General features: G+C 44.2%; 1 protein-coding gene across 7 annotated transcripts in view; it reads left to right on the forward strand.

Annotated features, from left to right (window-relative positions):
- Nucleotides 1-17,113, forward strand: part of nebl (nebulette) — a 397,411-nt gene that overhangs the window by 291,546 nt on the left and 88,752 nt on the right. For 5 of the 7 annotated variants that reach the window (XM_078538380.1, XM_078538376.1, XM_078538378.1 and 2 more), the window contains 6 exons: nt 7,678-7,782; nt 12,711-12,824; nt 14,303-14,407; nt 15,852-15,956; nt 16,051-16,158; nt 16,934-17,044. The exons of the other annotated variants lie outside the window; for them this stretch is intronic. In XM_078538380.1, coding sequence (XP_078394506.1) covers nt 7,678-7,782; nt 12,711-12,824; nt 14,303-14,407; nt 15,852-15,956; nt 16,051-16,158; nt 16,934-17,044 — 648 coding nt within the window. The remainder of the gene's footprint in view (nt 1-7,677; nt 7,783-12,710; nt 12,825-14,302; nt 14,408-15,851; nt 15,957-16,050; nt 16,159-16,933; nt 17,045-17,113) is intronic. 7 annotated transcript variants of the gene reach the window in all.

Consider the following 17,113-nt stretch of genomic DNA (forward strand, 5'->3'; position numbering starts at 1 on the left):
AAAATAAGGGCTCTCCCATTCAAGATGGATATGCGAAGAAATTTTTTCTGAGGGTCGTGAATCTTTGGAGCTCACTTTCCCGGAGAGTGGTGGAGGCACGGTGATTGAAAACTTTTAAAGCAGAAGTAGATAGATTCTTGACTAATAAGAGAGTCGAAGGTTATCGGAGGTTGGCAGAATATGGAGTTGAGGCTATAGTCAGATCGGCCGTGATCTTACTGAATAGCGGAGCAGGCTCGAGGGGCCGAATGGCCTCCTCTGCTACTAATTCGTATGTTCATATGTTAAGTGTCATCAAGAGTTGCACAAACTGTAAGAAGGGGAGGTATTTTCTCGGAAAGGTTAAGGCCTGTCATGGGACCATATGCAGATCCTGAGCCCATCTGGGTGGCCGCTAGTAAAATGGCCCAGTGGCAGCACTGCATCAGGGAGCCATTCCTCTGCAGCACTCTGGCATTTTACTGCCACCTGGCCACCCTCCCCCAGGTCCTAGCCCATCATCTGGGGGCTGGTAAAATCTTGGCCAAGATCTTTGATTATCAGAAGCATGCACAGTACCATCTTTCCCTGAGTCGTGACATGTTGTGGAATATTGATTATGAGACCCCAGTGTACTTTCTACTAATGAGCAGGATTTAATCTTCCTGATGCACGTCCCCTGTCCCATCCATGAGGAGGTGCGACTGAATTAAGTGCCTCGCAGGCATTCAACTGGCTGACGTCAGGCTTTCCCCATGATTTAGGACCCTGGTTGCGGAAGTTTTGCCTGGTGTGACCTGCTGGTCAATCTGAGGTCGGCAGCTCCATTGCCGTCAGCAGACACTCGGAGAATCGGTCACTGCTCATTACCTTACCTTATTTATTTAGCTGTCTGACATTCTTTATTCACTTGAATGTTGGCAGTCAGAAAGAGATCAGGATGAAGTGTTTTTTTTTATCAATTATAGTGACAAACTATTGAATTGCTAATTATTTACAATCAATGAAGAAGTGCCATCAAAACGACTTTTTTAGCATCTTATCCAACTCCTATCTCACAACCACTTTTTGGTAAACTTGCCATAATATACCGTGCTTTTCAGATACAACGTGAAAGCATCTCTTCTACCTAGATTATTTCTGGTCATTAAAAATGGCCACAAATTCTAAAGTGCAACAGTAATAAACATGCGATATAAATTCCTTTTTCTCCTCTTACTAATTTTTGCAATTCATGTCAACAGTGTTTTCAGCTTTTCCAGTGCAAAGAAGCATAAATTATGGATCATGTGAAGCTCCTAAATTATGTTGCTGAAAAAGGGTGATGCCAGGACATGTAATACCTATTCCAATTAAGCTTACTAGACAGATCAGTTTATCGTTTTTAATGTTTATCTTGTGTTTTGTGTAGCATTTATTGATTTATTAGAAAATAAACAGGAGAAAAGACTTGCGTCGTCATCATGTCCTTAGGAAGACTGAAACATTTTACAATCCTTATGTTGCTTTTGAAGTGTAATCACTGTTGTACAAACAAAGACAACAAAATGTTTAAAGCAAGGTACCGTAAGCAACAAATTAATAAATGACCAGATAATTTATTGTTGGTAGCACTGAGAGAAATGGCAGCCAAGAGATCAGGAGCGGAATCGTCCCAGATTTGCACTAAGTGCGGTTTTACCCGCCAGCCGCAATGGTGGCTTTTCATGCCGTATTGTCCCAAACCCACTGCATTAATTGTGCATTCCCGGGAAACATACTGTTCCCATGGTGGGCGGGCTCCCATTTGCCTGCCATGCCTTCACCTTGCTGCTTCATCACGCCTGGCGCCATATTTAAAGCACAGCCACATGCACACTTCTCAGTGCTTCCAGCCCACGACTGCTACAAAGAGGACATAGCCCTGAAATGCATAAAGACTGCAGCCCCCAGGTTCAATGGCATATCCCTCGAGCGCCTTTTGAACGCATTGGAGGCTTACCATGGAAGTTCTCTACCCCGACTCTGGCTGCAGGATGAGCAGCAACACCGCCAGTCTGGATGGGAGGCTGTGGCAATGATGGTCAGTATCAATGCCCTGCAAAAGAGGACAGCCACCCAGTGCCATAAGAGGATGAATGATCTCCTCCATTCCGCCAAGGCAAGTCACTCTTCTCATTGCTCTTAAGACACACACTCACGAACCCATCACACATCCACAGGGCCCTCACTCACCACCAGTTCAAGAGACATCACCATTCACTCTCAGTCACCTTCATTGTCCTCATCCCATCTGTGGGACCACTCACCGCCCACACATGCCAAGCATATTTATCATCTGGCCTGGCAGGCATCTTGCTTACCCTCTCTCCATCGCTATTTATGCAGGACAAGTGGGCACACAACAAGACAGAGAGGTCGCTTACCGGTGGAGGAATGCCTGAAATCAAGGTACTCAAGGACTTTGAAAACAGAGCCATCCAGCTGGCCAGCGAGGATCTGGACCGTTTTTGTGCTGACAGTGAGGTCGGCGCTGCTCTACCAAGTGAGGATCCAGCAGTGCAACATCCATCAGACAACCATGCTATGAGTGATGTCTCCTGTTTCACAGGCCACTGCCATGCACTAATTATCTCTCCTTGCTTTCGCAGGCACATCTGCCAAACAGCCGACAGAGTCCACGATCTAGGGCCTCCAATCAAGCCCCAAAGAAACCTCTGAAGAAGAATCTGAAGGCACCCTCTCTGAAGACCCATCATAGCGTCCACCCACACCCTCCACCAGCGCAGAGACACACACCTCGGTGGGACCTAGCTTTAGAGTAGCCACAGGATCACAATCTGATGAGCATGATCGCGCTTTCTGATCCACAGCAGGTGGAGGCAGGGACTTCCCAGGTCTCCGGTACTCGGAAGACTGCTGGAGGCCAGAAATTTGCTGAGTCCGAATCAGATGACGAACCTCTGGACTCGGTCATGTCACAGTTGCTGGAGCTGCAAAGGCAAGCTTGGGAACATCAGGAAGGGATGTCCGCTGCACTCCTCAGGTTGCAAGGCATGATGGGGGATTCTGTCTGCCTTCACTCTGAGGTGATAGCGCCGGCATGTCAACACACTGAGGTCAACACTGGTAGGATGGCAGCCCCACTGCAGACCTTGTTCCAGAACGTTTCTCCTGCACTGTTGCGCGAGCTGAACTCCATCGCTGTCGCCATAGTTGGCCTACGGTGCACACCCTGGGGCCAACCACCCAAGTGACTCCAGGAGTGTCTAGCCCATCCAAATCCCCTCTTGCTTTGATTCCAGCTCCACAGCTCAAGGAGGGTGCCTCACAGCAGGCCCCCAAAAGCAGGCCGGGGTCCTCCAGATCTCGACCCTCCAGAGAGCGCCCGTCAAGGTCATCAGGCTGCCTCCACCTTCGCTGTGGATATCCGGGGAGCACCTAGACGTAGCAGCAGGGTTAGGGCTAAGAAGATGTAATTGCACAGCCTGGGCACGGATGTTAATCACTTGTACATAAAGTTCACTATTGTCAATAAACTCCCAAGAATGTCTCCCTGCCTATGGCTCCTTTTTCTGATGAGCAGTGTTCATGTCACTCAGATATGAAGCCTTTTTGCACAAGATAAAGGCAGGTGTCTCAGTCCAGGGCCTATTCCCTGTGCTTTGAACAGCCTTCAGATCAAAGTGATGGTCCGGCCTCACACCCCCTGGACACAATACTGATGCCTGCACCTCGGTGGTGCTTATCATTGCTGCCAGAATGTCGGGCAGGTGTCACAGAATCATTCTCTCTGTGTGCTCTCAACACCTTTGAGTTGGGGCTGGCCCCCCATCTCTTCAGCATCTATGACCAGTGATGCTGTGCTCCTGAAGGGCTCAGGTGCTGAAGGCTGACAAAAGGATCAGATGCTTTTAAAGTTTCATGGCTGCATCTCTATGATATGACCCTGATCACAGAGCGCAAGTGGACTGCACCTTGGCCAGACAGGAGTCAGACATTCTCAGAGGCTGTGTGTGAAGATCCATGGAGTGTCCTCACCGCATGTCGTCATCATCCTCCTGTAATCTAGCAACTATTAGGGCCTCCACTGCATCTCCATGACAGGAGCATTATCACAGAGGGTATGTGCGCTGACATAAGCCAGACTGAAGTCAAACGTTTATAGGTGCAATGTGAGGATCTTATGTTGCCTTCTCACTGCATGTCATCATCAGCCTCTGCAAATCTAGCAGCTATGAGGGCCTCTTGAGCATGCCTGCCTCCTCTGGCCAGTGCGAGGGCCTCATCGTTGTCATCGTCGCCTTCGAGGGCCTCCTCACCCTCACCTGTCGACGTCCTCCTCATTGGAGGAGACCGCCAGCTCCCCCATCTCCTCCTCAGCCAGCTCCTCTCCCCGTTGGAGCGCCAGGTTGTAAAGGACGCAGCAGGGCGATGATGCATGACGCCCTCTGTGAACTGTATTGCAGGGCTCCACCAGACCAGTCCAGGCACTGGAACCTCATTTTCAGCATCCCGATGGCTTACTCCATCAGGTTGGGAGTTGCAGCATGAGCCTCGTTATACCTTCAGTCTGAGGCTGCGCACGGGCGTTATCAGCCATGTTCTTTGCAGGTAGCCCTTGTCCCTGAGGATCCATCCTTGCAGCCTCTGTGGACCCTGGAAAATGTCAGGGATCTGTGATCGACTGAGAATGTAGGAGTTATGAACACTCCCTGGAAACCATGCCCAGACCTGCAGTGATGCGTTTGTGGAGGTCACACATCAGCTACACATTCAGTGAATGGAATCCCTTTCAGTTGACATAGTTGACCGTGTGTTGCAACGGAGATCTGAGCACCACGTGAATGCGGTCGATGGCACCCTGTCCCTGTGGGAAACCCGAGATGTGGGCAAATCCAATTGCTGTTGCATCCTGGCTGTCTTGGTCCCAGGCGAAATGCACAAAGTTGGGTGTCCTCGCGAAGATGGCATCCATGACCTCACAGATGCATTTGTGGGTGGCGTCTTGTGATACCCCACAGAGGTCACCTGTGGAGCCCTGAAAGGAGCCACTGACGTAGAAATTGAGCGCTGCTGTCACTTTCATAGCCACTGACAGTGGATGCCCTCCATGTCCACATGATGCCAAATCCTGCAGTAGCTGGCAGATGTGACCGATCAGTTCCCTAGACATGCACAGTCTTCGGCAACACTGGCTCTTGGTCATCTGCAGGAATAAAAGGCGGCGTCTATAGACATTGACCAGTGACAGCTCGCTGTGCCTCTTCAGTGGTGTGCGCGGGAGCCCCGGGAGCCCCACCCGCCCCTTCTTCCAGAGGGTGCTGCTCCTCCCTCTGTGCAGCTAGGCGCCTCAGTCGCGCTCTTCTCTGTCACCTTCGCTCTCTGTATGCCACAAGGCACACAGCTAGTTCACCAGGCTCCATGATCCTGATGTACTCTTCCTGCAGGATGACAGAGAGAGATGCGTGGATTAGCATTCCGCCTTGGTCAAATGTGAAGGCCCCTTAACACATCCTGGAGAGTGCTGGCCACCACTTGGATGGCCAGAGATTAGTGCGCTGCATGACTGCCTGAAACCCCACCCTCCTCTGCCCCACTCCACCCGACCGATTAGCGGCAGCTTTGCCCATTGGGCTGCATGCTGTGCTCTCAGCTCAGGCACAGGCATTCTCCTAACCCACACTGCAAGGCTGCACATTTAGCTTGAACCATGAGGGAGACTGGTCCAAACTGGGATGATGACATTGCAGGGGGCTGTGAGCAGCTTCACCAGTGACTGCTCCATGGCCAGCCTTAGCAAGGAGATTGTACAACTTGCCCAGTCATCCAACTGTTCTGCAGTCCACTAAAACACTCATTAGTTTGCAGTCTGTGACCAAGGGGTGAAAAGCTCTGGAGCATTTGGTGGCACTTTCATGCCTCTGCGTTGCTTGAGTGGGCAGATAAGCTAGAGGATCGACTCCAATCATATCAATGTGGCTGCAGCTGAACTGTCTCAGCTGTGAAGGAATGGTCACTTGATACAAGGTGTCCTTAATGTGTGGCCACTCCCCTCGCCCGTTTTCCCCCCAACCCCAACCCGGCAAGAGCTTGTGCACTACCTTCAACCGCAGGGCAGCCTTTGGCACTCCCCCTGCCCCCCCCAATTTTGCCTCAGCCGCAGGGCAGTCTTTTCCCCCTCCATGCCCCCCAACGTGCCTCAATGTTGAAGTCCAACAGGCATCCCCCGCAAGCACTGTGCACCCACCTCTGAGTTCTCCTCAAAGTGCAGCCTGCCTTTTATATGCTGTTGTGAAACACGTCAGCTGCAATCACGCTGACGTGAGCGGATGATCCAGTGGCAGGGGATGAATCCGGCGGGCTAGCCTTATAGTGATATGCTGGTGTATTACAATGACATTCCCAACGTCTGATGGCGGGAAATGCGGCCCGCCATCAATAGGCTGAATGGACAATCGCAAACTGGTTTCACAATGTCATGAAACTGATTTTTGGCCTTCTCGCCATATTGTCACTCATGCCACCGAACACACCCGACACCAGTGGGCATGGATGATTCTGCCCCCGGAAAGCGCTCTACTCCTCTTTGAAAGATTCCATGGCACTACTTAAAAATGAGTAGGTAGATGGGTTAGAGTTTACCATGTCATGTCAAAGACTGCATCTTTGATGATTGGGCACTCCCACATTACTGGATTGAAATGTCAGCCTTGGCTATATGCGTAATAAGGCTTTGAACCTGTAACCTTGTGAGCTAGAATTGAGTGTGTTACCAAGTTGGTACGCTATTTTAAAAGCAAAAAACTGTTACTGCCTGTGAGGTTATTTCACATTCTGATCTCTCACTCAGAGAGATTTTATTTTGTGTAGTCAATGGTTTAAGCTGGAATGTACCTGAATGGGAAATAGGTGTGGTAAACTGGTATCAATATAATTTTCACACCTGTTTATTGGCCAAATTATTATTAGTGATTTTTTAAAAAAAAACATTAATTAGCTACAATTGTTTTGCTGCATTTATTGCAGTAATATCGTCAATAAGTAGCTAACAGGGAATAAGATGGAGTGTAGTCCCAGTGGAATAAGTTAATAGACTCCAATTGTTAGTCATTTGTATAATTATTAAAGCATTCCAGTTTCATTACTTCACTGTTAAGGCCATGAACTCATAGTAGACTTAGCATCAAAGTCTTAGCAACCTCATTCTCCCGTATTTTATCACCTGTTCAGTCCTCTTAAATGTGATGATATGTCAGTACAGTATAATGAAAAACTTCAGAAAAGATTGCCATTACTGAACAGCTTTATGTAGTAGACTGGGAAAGTGGCTGTTCCTGTGAAGCGTATGTAGTCACAAGCTGCAATGCATTCATGGGCCAATTTTTCTTCTACGTGGAAATTAGATTGGACAGTGTATTATGATTGGTGTTCACATTGAAGCACTGATGCGATATGGAAATTATTCATCATTGTTACAAAATTAGTTTAGTGCCAAGCAATCATTCATGTCCATTCATTTTACAGGAACTGTAGAGTCAAGGAAACCTAATCCCAAGTAACTGTGCACTTTCTATTTGGGGCAAACTGATTATTGCTGAGATGACTAAATGTCATTATTGATTTCCAGTGGTGGACAAGTGAAGAGATTCCAATTTGATAGAAGCATACATTTGCATCTTAGATGCTTTATTAATTGAACTTTATATATCTTTGCAGGTTGCATATAAAAACCAAGCCAAAGCAACAGCATCTATGAAAACATCTGTCATAGGTAGACCAGACATTGAGCATGCGAAGGAGGTTTCCAAAATTACTAGCCAAGTAAGTCCTTCGAATTGAAGATTCTTTTGTTAGCAGAAGCAAATCACTCATTTTGTTTTGTGATCTATGCGATTTATCAGATTTAAGAGCATCAAGTCTATTGATATCCCAAATTGTGGGAACCCAAGTGAGTAAAGCAAAGTGGCTTTGTACTGTCCACATTTTAAAAACCAGCTTCTTTTAATAAACATCCTCTTGATGTTTAAAAATAAACAAAATGGTTAAGTATTTTTATATTTTTAAATCAAAGTTTGTTAAATTAACAGTGAAGGCCTGGCCTGAATGCTGGATGTACAAATTGTAATTTGCAATAACTATCCTAGTTAATATTTCCTAAATTTTAAAACGGTTGGCTTTCATAATTCTGGTGTCTGAAACTTAAAGTATATACCAGGACACTTTTTAATTAAAAGAAATCTCAATTTTCACCAAACCTAGTTGTTAAAATTAATGTATGTGTAGGATTTTTATATAAGAATTTTTGGAGGCAGCAGCTTGGTAAAGTAAAAATAAAACAGAAACACAAAATGCTGGCAACACTGAGTAGGTCAGTCAGCATATTTAAGGAAAAAAAGGCATGTCATGACAATTTGGATTTATATACTTCAACAGAATACTGGTTATTGATGTAATTCCACATGTGGTGCCCTGGTGTCCACATTGGTTCAAAGCAACAACTTGAGTTCTCGTTCTTGCATGTGCTGTTAGGAGAAAATATATATAGATTGTGAGGCATTGGGAATAAAATGGCAACTTACAGAGTAGTCTTATGTTCTTTCCAGAATCCAGAGAATAGCTTGGAGAAGGTGAGTTTAAAGACAAGTGCACAGTAGGAAGAGCTTCTTCTGGGAAACTGACAACCTGGGAAGACTATGATCAGTTACACTGAAGAGCTCCAGCCATGGCCATTGTGAGACTGCTGTTCAAAGCACTTCTCTCAGAGAGTGCTATCACTACTTGATGGTTGATCGCCAACTTGTTGGAGGCACTTCACCTGTCTAGCATTTCATTCACCTTCGGTTGCACGTTCCTGCTTGACAGCCTTCACTACAGCATGGGAGCAGTTTGTGCAGCACCAGCTTCCACTTATGTGGACAGGCAGAGACCACACCACCACCAGCAGTGGCACCAGCTGCCTTCTCCTCAGCCACATGCCCCTCCACAGGATAGAGGAGGTGCCTGGAAGGAGGCAAGCTCCCAACATGGCCTACAGGCTCTCTCAACATGCCTGAGCACCGGTGTCTCTGGAAGCTCAGGTTCTCACAGCAGGTGGCTGCTGACATCTGCAGCCTCCTGGAACAAAACCTCCTTCCAGTGGAGCAGATGGGCATGCGTTGCCAGTGGCTGTCAAGCTGCTTGTCAGTGGAGAAAAACTCCTCCAGGGCCTCTGCCCCTCTCTAAGTTGTGTGCTCTCTTCTACAAGGAAAGAAAGCAGTGAAGTGTGAGTGTTGGCTTCTCAGTTGAAGATGTGTATGCTCAAGAGAGAGAGAGGCATAAGTATAGCTGCAAGGTGTCTTGCCTTGGGGAGTGCTGTGCAGGAGAATGCTTGGGAAGGCAGAGTTATGAGACTTGGCTCTGAAATTGTTGTGCCACTTGTTCCGATCCCAGCTGATGTTAATACTGGACAAGTCAGATCCCAGAGTGAAACCTGGCTTGATAGATCCTAACTTTGTTTTTTTTTTAAGAAACCATGGAGGAAAGTTACTGAACAAATTCACAGGAATTACTAATGAACTTTTAAGATAAAGAATAAAACATTTATCAAACAAGGAAAATGAACTATATTGCACCACACAAATAAAATCGGAAAGATCTCAATGTAATCTCTTGCCATTCTTTTTATCCCAGCTATCTCTTTACAGACATATACAAATTCGGAAAGATAAAACAATTTACCATATATATCTTATACTCTAATATTCGGGGTAAGTATGCAGTACATTTGAACCGGCTGGCAAACTGTGGTCAGACACACCACAGTCCAAAGTAAATGGCAGATGCAACCATAGCAGATTCTATGGATTTCTCAACAGCCCACCCAGACACTTGTCACACTGTGAGCCAAGCGGTCTCACTGAAACTCTGTCTTTCTCACGAGGGCTTCCAATCTCCACACTTGAACTTGGTGGGGAAACTATTGGAAGCAATTCTGAGGGACAGAATTAATCTACACTTGGAGAGGCAGGGATTAATCAAGGACAGTCAGCATGGTTTTGTTGAGGGGAGGTCATGTCTGACCAATTTGATTGAATTTTTCGAAGAGGTGACCAGGTGTGTAGACGAGGGCAATGCATTTGACATAGTCTACTTGGACTTCAGCAAGGGTTTTGATAATGAAGGTAAGAGCCCATGGGACCCAAGGCAATTTGGCAAATTGGATCCAGAATTGGCTGAATGGCAGGCTGATGGTGGAGGGGTGTTTTTGTGACTGGATGCCTGTGTCCAGTGGGGTTCTGCAAGGATCGGTGTTGGGTCCCTTGCTGTTTGTGGTGTATATAAACAATTTAGACTTGAATGTGGGAGGGTTGATCAGTAAGTTCACAGATGACATGAAAATTGGTGGGGTGGTAAATATTAAGGAGGATAGCCTTAGATTACAGGAGGATATAAATGGCTGATCAGTGGCAAATGGAATTTAATCTGGATAAGTGTGAGGTGATGCACTTGGGCAGGACAAACAAGGCACGGGTATACACGATGAATGATAGGACCCTGGGAAGTACCAAGGATCAGAGGGACCTTGGTGTGCATGTCCACCGGTCCCTTATGGTAGCAGGACAGGTAGATAAGGTGGTTAAGAAGGCATATGGGATACTTGCCTTTATTAGCTGAGGCATAGAATATAAGAGCAGGGAGGTTATGCTGGAACTTATAAAACGCTGGTTAGGCCACAGCTAGAGTATTGCGTGGAATCCGCATTATAGGAAGGATGTGCACTCAAGAGAGTGCAGAGGAGATTTACCAGGATGATGCCTGGGCTGGAGAGCTTTAGTTATGAGGATAGATTGGATAGACTGGGGTTATTTTCCATGGAGCAGAGGAGATTGAAGGGGAAAATGATTGAGGTATATAAAATTATGAGGGGCATAGATAGGGAAGACAGGAAGGAACTTTTCCCCCTGGTGGAGGGATCAATAACCAAGGGGCATAGATTTAAGGTAAGGGGCAGGAGGTTTAGAGGGAATGTGAGGAAGAATTGTTTCACCCAAAGGGCGGTGGGAATCTGGAACTCACTGCCTGAAAGGGTGGTACAGGCAGGAGCCCTCAACATTTAAGAAGTATTTGGATGTGCACTTGTGATGCCATGGCAGTACAAGGCTAAGGGCCTAGTGCTGGAAAATGGGATTAGAACAGTTAGGTACTTTTTTGACCGGTGCAGACTCAATGGGCCGAAGTGCCTTTTTCTGTGCTGTAGACCTCTATGACTCTATTGAAACTTGCCCAGGAATTTTCTGCCACATGTCGCTGTCACTCCGACAGCTTCAATTAGGATTCACCTCCAGGGTTTCAATCTCACCTTCTGAGATTCCTCTCCCTGGATCTCCATCTACACTCGAGCTTCACCTTCCAAGCACACTTTCAGATCTTCGGCCATGCCCAGCAGAAACACCACTACTCCAAAAGGATACCTTTGCCCTTATGGCCCGCAGCACGGAATCACCAACCTTCAGCTGCCTTCTCGGATCTTCAGTGCTTCTCTTGAGCCTACTTTACTTCAAGCTTGCTCCCTGCAGCTCGCTTTTTAACTTGGAGTCTTTTCCTCTGCTCCCTTCTCTCAACTTTACTTAACAGGATCTGTTTCTGATCTCTGCCCTTGTCCCTTACCTGGGACTGTTTTCTGGGACCTCTTTCTGTCCAACTCCCTTTATTTGGAACCTTCTTGGTTTGGGACCTTTTCCCTGTCCCTCCCCATGTCCTGATCTCTGGGACACCACCTCTCTAAAATGGCACTCCTCTTCAGGTCACCTGACCTGCAGCATCATGCTGTTTCAATTTTCTTGTTTCTCTTCTGCCCCAGTGCACGGTGCCAGTTCCTGGCCTAAAGATGTTAAAATGGACGAACTGCACATGTGCAGCCATTCTTCAGACGGCTCAAGCACAGAAGACTCGAAGACATAACAAAATGCTAACAACGCGTGTGCGGCGAGTTCCTGGCCGGCACATGTGCAGAAGACCTGAGGCCTGTTAGTAGTTTCTGAACTCCGAACTCCCGATCTCCAACTTTGATTTTAAATTAAGGTAAGTATCTGGAGTTCGTCGCACCCTCATCTTTCCAGCTGTCCTGTGATCCTGGATCCTCTTGGTGCACTTACTCCAGGCTGGAGGGTTCACTTCCATGCATGAATGTTTGATTGGAGAGATTGTCCTTTTCTTTAAATCCTGGGTGAGTTCAACTCACGGCACACCCCCAGATCTCGCATTTGGATCACCAGATAAGAATGAGATTTGGGGAGCAGCCTCCCCTCCATTCCTGGGGTTGCTGCAGCCTCAAAAATCCAAGTGCTGATGAACCTTTCTTATCCATCCTGTGATCCTTTTAATTAGAAATCCTTTTTTTGACAGATCGGACCTGTCATCTTCCCTGTCCTTCCTAATTCGTCAGGCAACCTAGTGGCAGGGTGCTAATGCCGTGGCTGAGTTAAAGAACTACAGCTAACCCAGCCTATTAGTAAGTCGAATTCCCAACCTGAAAATAGTCTTGCTGTTCCAGCAGGAACCAAGCCCAAAATATTCCCCCCAGCAACCCCTAAGAAATGGCCTGATATTGGTAAGCTGCAGAGAACAAGATGATTATATTTATATATACTGCAATTCCTCAAACTTTTTGAATGAAGAAGAGATACTATTGCTTTTTCTGCAAACTTCGATTTGATTAGAATGTTGTAAAGTTTGCACTTTGATTACATCTGTAATTTATTTTGTTTTAGGTCCACTACAAAGACAAATTTAATAAAGAGGTTAAAGGAAAGAGGCATCACTTCAATCCCCAGGAGAGTGCTTCCTTCAAACAATTGCAAGCAGCATCTGTTCTTGCAAGTGATGTAAGCAGGATTTGCAGAAAATAATAGCTCACTTTCCTTCTTGTAGAACAAAATTTGGCAACTTCTATATTTGCCCTTTTATTGATTGTTAAATTGTTTCTTCGGCTCATTAGCTGAATTGAATGTATGACAATTCAGTTGTCTGGAGTTTTTAAAATGTTTGTGAAGTTTCTGGAAGTACGGTTGCTGCCCGGTTCCAAATATTTAATAGTTACGTACTAATGCTGCTGGCCGTCGTCGAGTTAGGGCATCCGTGCCCAGCTAGTAGTTTTAACCACTACTGTCAGGAATTCTTTTCTAACTAACTAAAAATCCAAGTAGATTAAAATCATTATTTTTAGAAGTGCTCAGGGGCTCCCTCTAAAGTTCAGTGATACAGCTGGTCCCACAAGGATCCATTTCCTTTGAGGTGGGTGTATCAGAAACCCATGATAATGGTTCTTTGTTGAATCTACAAATGTCTCTCAAACGTCAGTTAACAGCAGCTTTGAGAGTAGACTATTGCCAAAGTAACTTGACCTTCATTTGTTAGTACCGTGTGACAGATTTCTGAAAACATCCTGGCCCATAGTTGTCATTAGCATTGTTTTTTTCACAACTGTTTTGATAGGAATTTCAGCTGCATTGTCAGGATTACAAATGCCACAGACAAATGATTTGTTGTTAATTTGGTGGACTAATTAAGTAAATGTTACTAAAAATGCACATTTTAATATGTTTTGAAAATGAAAGTTTAGGTAAAAGGAAAAAAGCTGGAAACTTAAAATAATATCAGAAAATGTTGGAAATTACAGCAGGTATGTTGGCATCTGAAAATAGAAAAAAATTGGATAAAGATTTTAATAAAGACCCTTCATCAGATTTGGTGAAGCATCACTAACTGAAAAGTTAACTAAACGTTTTGGCCTCTAGATGAGATGTACCTGCACTATCCCCCCAGCACGTTTTTAATTGAAGATCTTATGTCAGATGAAGGGTCATTGTTATAGGGTGTTGGATACCAATCAGTAGGCTTTAATGAAGTCTTCGTAGTTTTAGCTAGGTTAACTGCATGTATTTATTAACTACAAGAATTATGTACAGTAAAGGGTTTAAGCTAGGAGCTGTCTCCTTGTGCACACGACTCTGTCTAACACTAGACTGACTCCTAGGTGCGGGTCATGTGTTCTCTTACACCACTGTGTGGGCAGTACTATAATCAGTCCCACGTTAACTCTATATGTGCCAGACCCTTATGCTACATGCTGAAGGATTAATGTTACCTTTCTCTCTCCATCAATACTGACCAGCCTGCTGAGGGTATTTCCGGCATTTTCTGTTTTATTTCAGTTCCCACCATCTCCAATATTTTGCTTTTTATCTTTTATTTTAAAGGGTTGAACTTATTATTGCACTTATATTTCTGGGACAAACAACGTGTTGAAAAAAACCAGATCCAAGGTTTCCTTTTGTGTTAAAGTTTTGCCACCTACTTTCAGGTGAAATACAAGACTGATCGTCAAAAAATGAATCAGTCCGCATCAAATTTGCCCAATTTGTTGCATCTGGAGCATGTATTGGCAGCCAGCAAGTTGCAAAGTGATGTGAGTATTTTTCTTTGGAATTCCTATACTGCTTTTTGAAATCATGTCCAGTTATGTACTCGGATAGCTGCAAAAATTGTGGTAGACAAGTTAAAGCACAGTGAAACATCCATAAGATGCGGTTAATGAATTTTATGTAGCAAAGTAGGCAGAGTTAAATGAGGATACTACTAGCATCGGGTACAGAAATGTTCTGTTCTCCAAAACTTGCATCTCCCACATGAGCACTAAAGATGAACTTTGTTTTGAAAGAAGTGACAGTAATCAACATGTTATTAATTTGTATCTGTTTGTAGGGTAATGTATTACTCAAAGTAGCGAATCATCTATTTGCAACTTACGTAGAGTAGAACTTGATAATAGGAACTGAAGATCAAATTAGTAAATTGCCTGCCTAGTTTCAATAATAAATCAGTCTTCATTAACCAACTAGAAAACAATGCTATAGCTGAACGAAATATCAACTTTTGCAACGCGCATTTTCTAGAATGTTCATAAATTATCCGTGGGCGGTTTAGTGCATCGGAACAGATGTATGCCAAAGTTCATTTACATGAAATGCACCAAATTAATGAATTGTGTCTGAGACTTTTCTGCATTGTACTGTATCAGGTTGTGTTAAAAATACATAAAGCAATGGATTAAGGTGACATATCACATTTCAAGTCAGACTGATATTATCGAAGTCACCTTTGACACTTGATGTTAGAAATTATATCAAAATACTAGACGTGTATTCTTCTTGTCCTTGAGTTACAACTGGCCAGTAGATCAGTGATAGCTATGGCAGGCAAGTTGATGCTCAGGTACATACAAAATCACTTTTATGCTTATACCGCTCACATTATGTATGGATCTAACCATAGTTGAAAGCTGTTTCCTTTATAGGTCCTTTCATTTTGCAATGCAAAGCAGAACAAATTACATAATTGCCTCCTGCAACTGGCAAAATCTGCAAATACAACTTTAAAAATTAACTTTTTCCTGTACTTTCCCACATCATGCACCTTCCCTGCAGAGAGGTCAAGTGGCCAGCCCCTAATGACCTGTCAATGTAACCCTGAAACTGAGCACTCTCAGGTGCAGTAAGAGTTAATTTCAGTTTCCTGTGTTATTTCCCAGCCCTCTATTTTTTTCTTTATCTCCAATGGAAACATTTGTCTGCTCCTTTTGCTTTCCCATGATGTCACGGCTGAGACTGGCAATCTGGCAAGTGAAGGCTAATAGGCATCAAACTACTCACTGCAACCTGCAGCCATATTGGAGTTCTTCTGTGTAACATATCTTAAATATTTTTTGAAAGAAGAGAAAATATTAACGGAAATAATTTAGCGGCAAGTGGCAACACTAAATGCTTTTGATTTCAATATGTGGTAAAATAGTCGAAAAATTCTAGGTAAATACAGCTAGTCTTGACATTTTTTGTGTTAAATTTTGTTTGTAGCATGAATACAAGAAAGAGTATGAAAAGGCCAAAGGTCATTACCACTTGGCACTAGATACTTCAGAACAGCTTCATCATAAGGAGAATGCGATACTCCAGAGTCAGGTATTACAAGTTGTATATTCTGGCAAATCAAAAACCAGAAAAAAATGTTATTTTCCTATCAGACCTTTGTCCTGGATCCTCTTGAATATTGCAGGTCAAATATAGAGAAGAGTATGAGAAGAATAAAGGAAAGTCAATGCTGGAATTTACTGAGACTCCAAGTTATGAAGTAGCAAAACAGGCACAATGCATCCAGAGTAAGGTAAAGAAATAGATTTTGGATTACTTCTTTTATACTTTTTAAAATACAGCTTGTACTGTTATACCCATAATGAAACAAGGCCTCACCATGAAAAGGTGATGAGAATGACCTGTTCTAATTGTGAGGATAGTTTCACTGAGCCGTATGTGTTAATAAACCTAAATGTTCTCTGGTGTAAACGTTGGTATTATGGGATGTTACTGGGGATGAGGGACTTCCAAGTATGTGGAGCAGTTGGAAAAGTTAGAGCTGTTCTCCTTGGAACAGAAAAGATTAGAGGTGACCTGATGGAGGTTCTCAAGAGGATTAGAAGCTTTGATAGAGTAGATAAAGAAAAGTTATTCCCTCTGGCTAATGAGCCCATAACCAGAAGGCATAAATTCAAAATCACTAGCAAAAGATGTGCAGCAAAAGGGGAGATGAAGTTTTTTTCATCGTGAGTTGCTGGGACCGTGAATGCTCTATTGGGAAAGCTGATGCATGCTGCTTCCGTAAGTAATTTTAAGAGAGTTGGACAGGTACTTGAGGATAAGGAACTAACCAGCTTACAAAGTAGGTATGTGAGATTAAGCATGATTGCTCTTTCAGTCAGCACAAACATGATGGGTCGAATGGCCTCCTCTACTGTAAGTTTCTATGCTTCTATAAATCTCAAATATGATATCTTTGCCAAATATTTATCTGCCCACAAAATAAAGGACTATTTCTCTTTAACATAAATCATGCCTAGTGAATGTGAAAATTCTGATATATGTGACCTTGTACCAACCAACAGAAAGAGTACAGAAAAGATTTTGATGAATGGATTAAACTGAGTGCATCAGTGGATCTTGATATGACCCCAGGTTACTTGCATGCCAAACATGCCACCAGCCTCCTTAATGAGGTAACTCTCAATCATAGTAATATATATATATAGTGCATACAGTTCAAGGTGTATTTCTCATCTGTAGAT

The sequence above is a fragment of the Cetorhinus maximus genome, chromosome 3 (genome assembly GCF_964194155.1).
Source record: "Cetorhinus maximus chromosome 3, sCetMax3.hap1.1, whole genome shotgun sequence".
NCBI classification, from domain to species: Eukaryota; Metazoa; Chordata; class Chondrichthyes; order Lamniformes; family Cetorhinidae; genus Cetorhinus; species Cetorhinus maximus.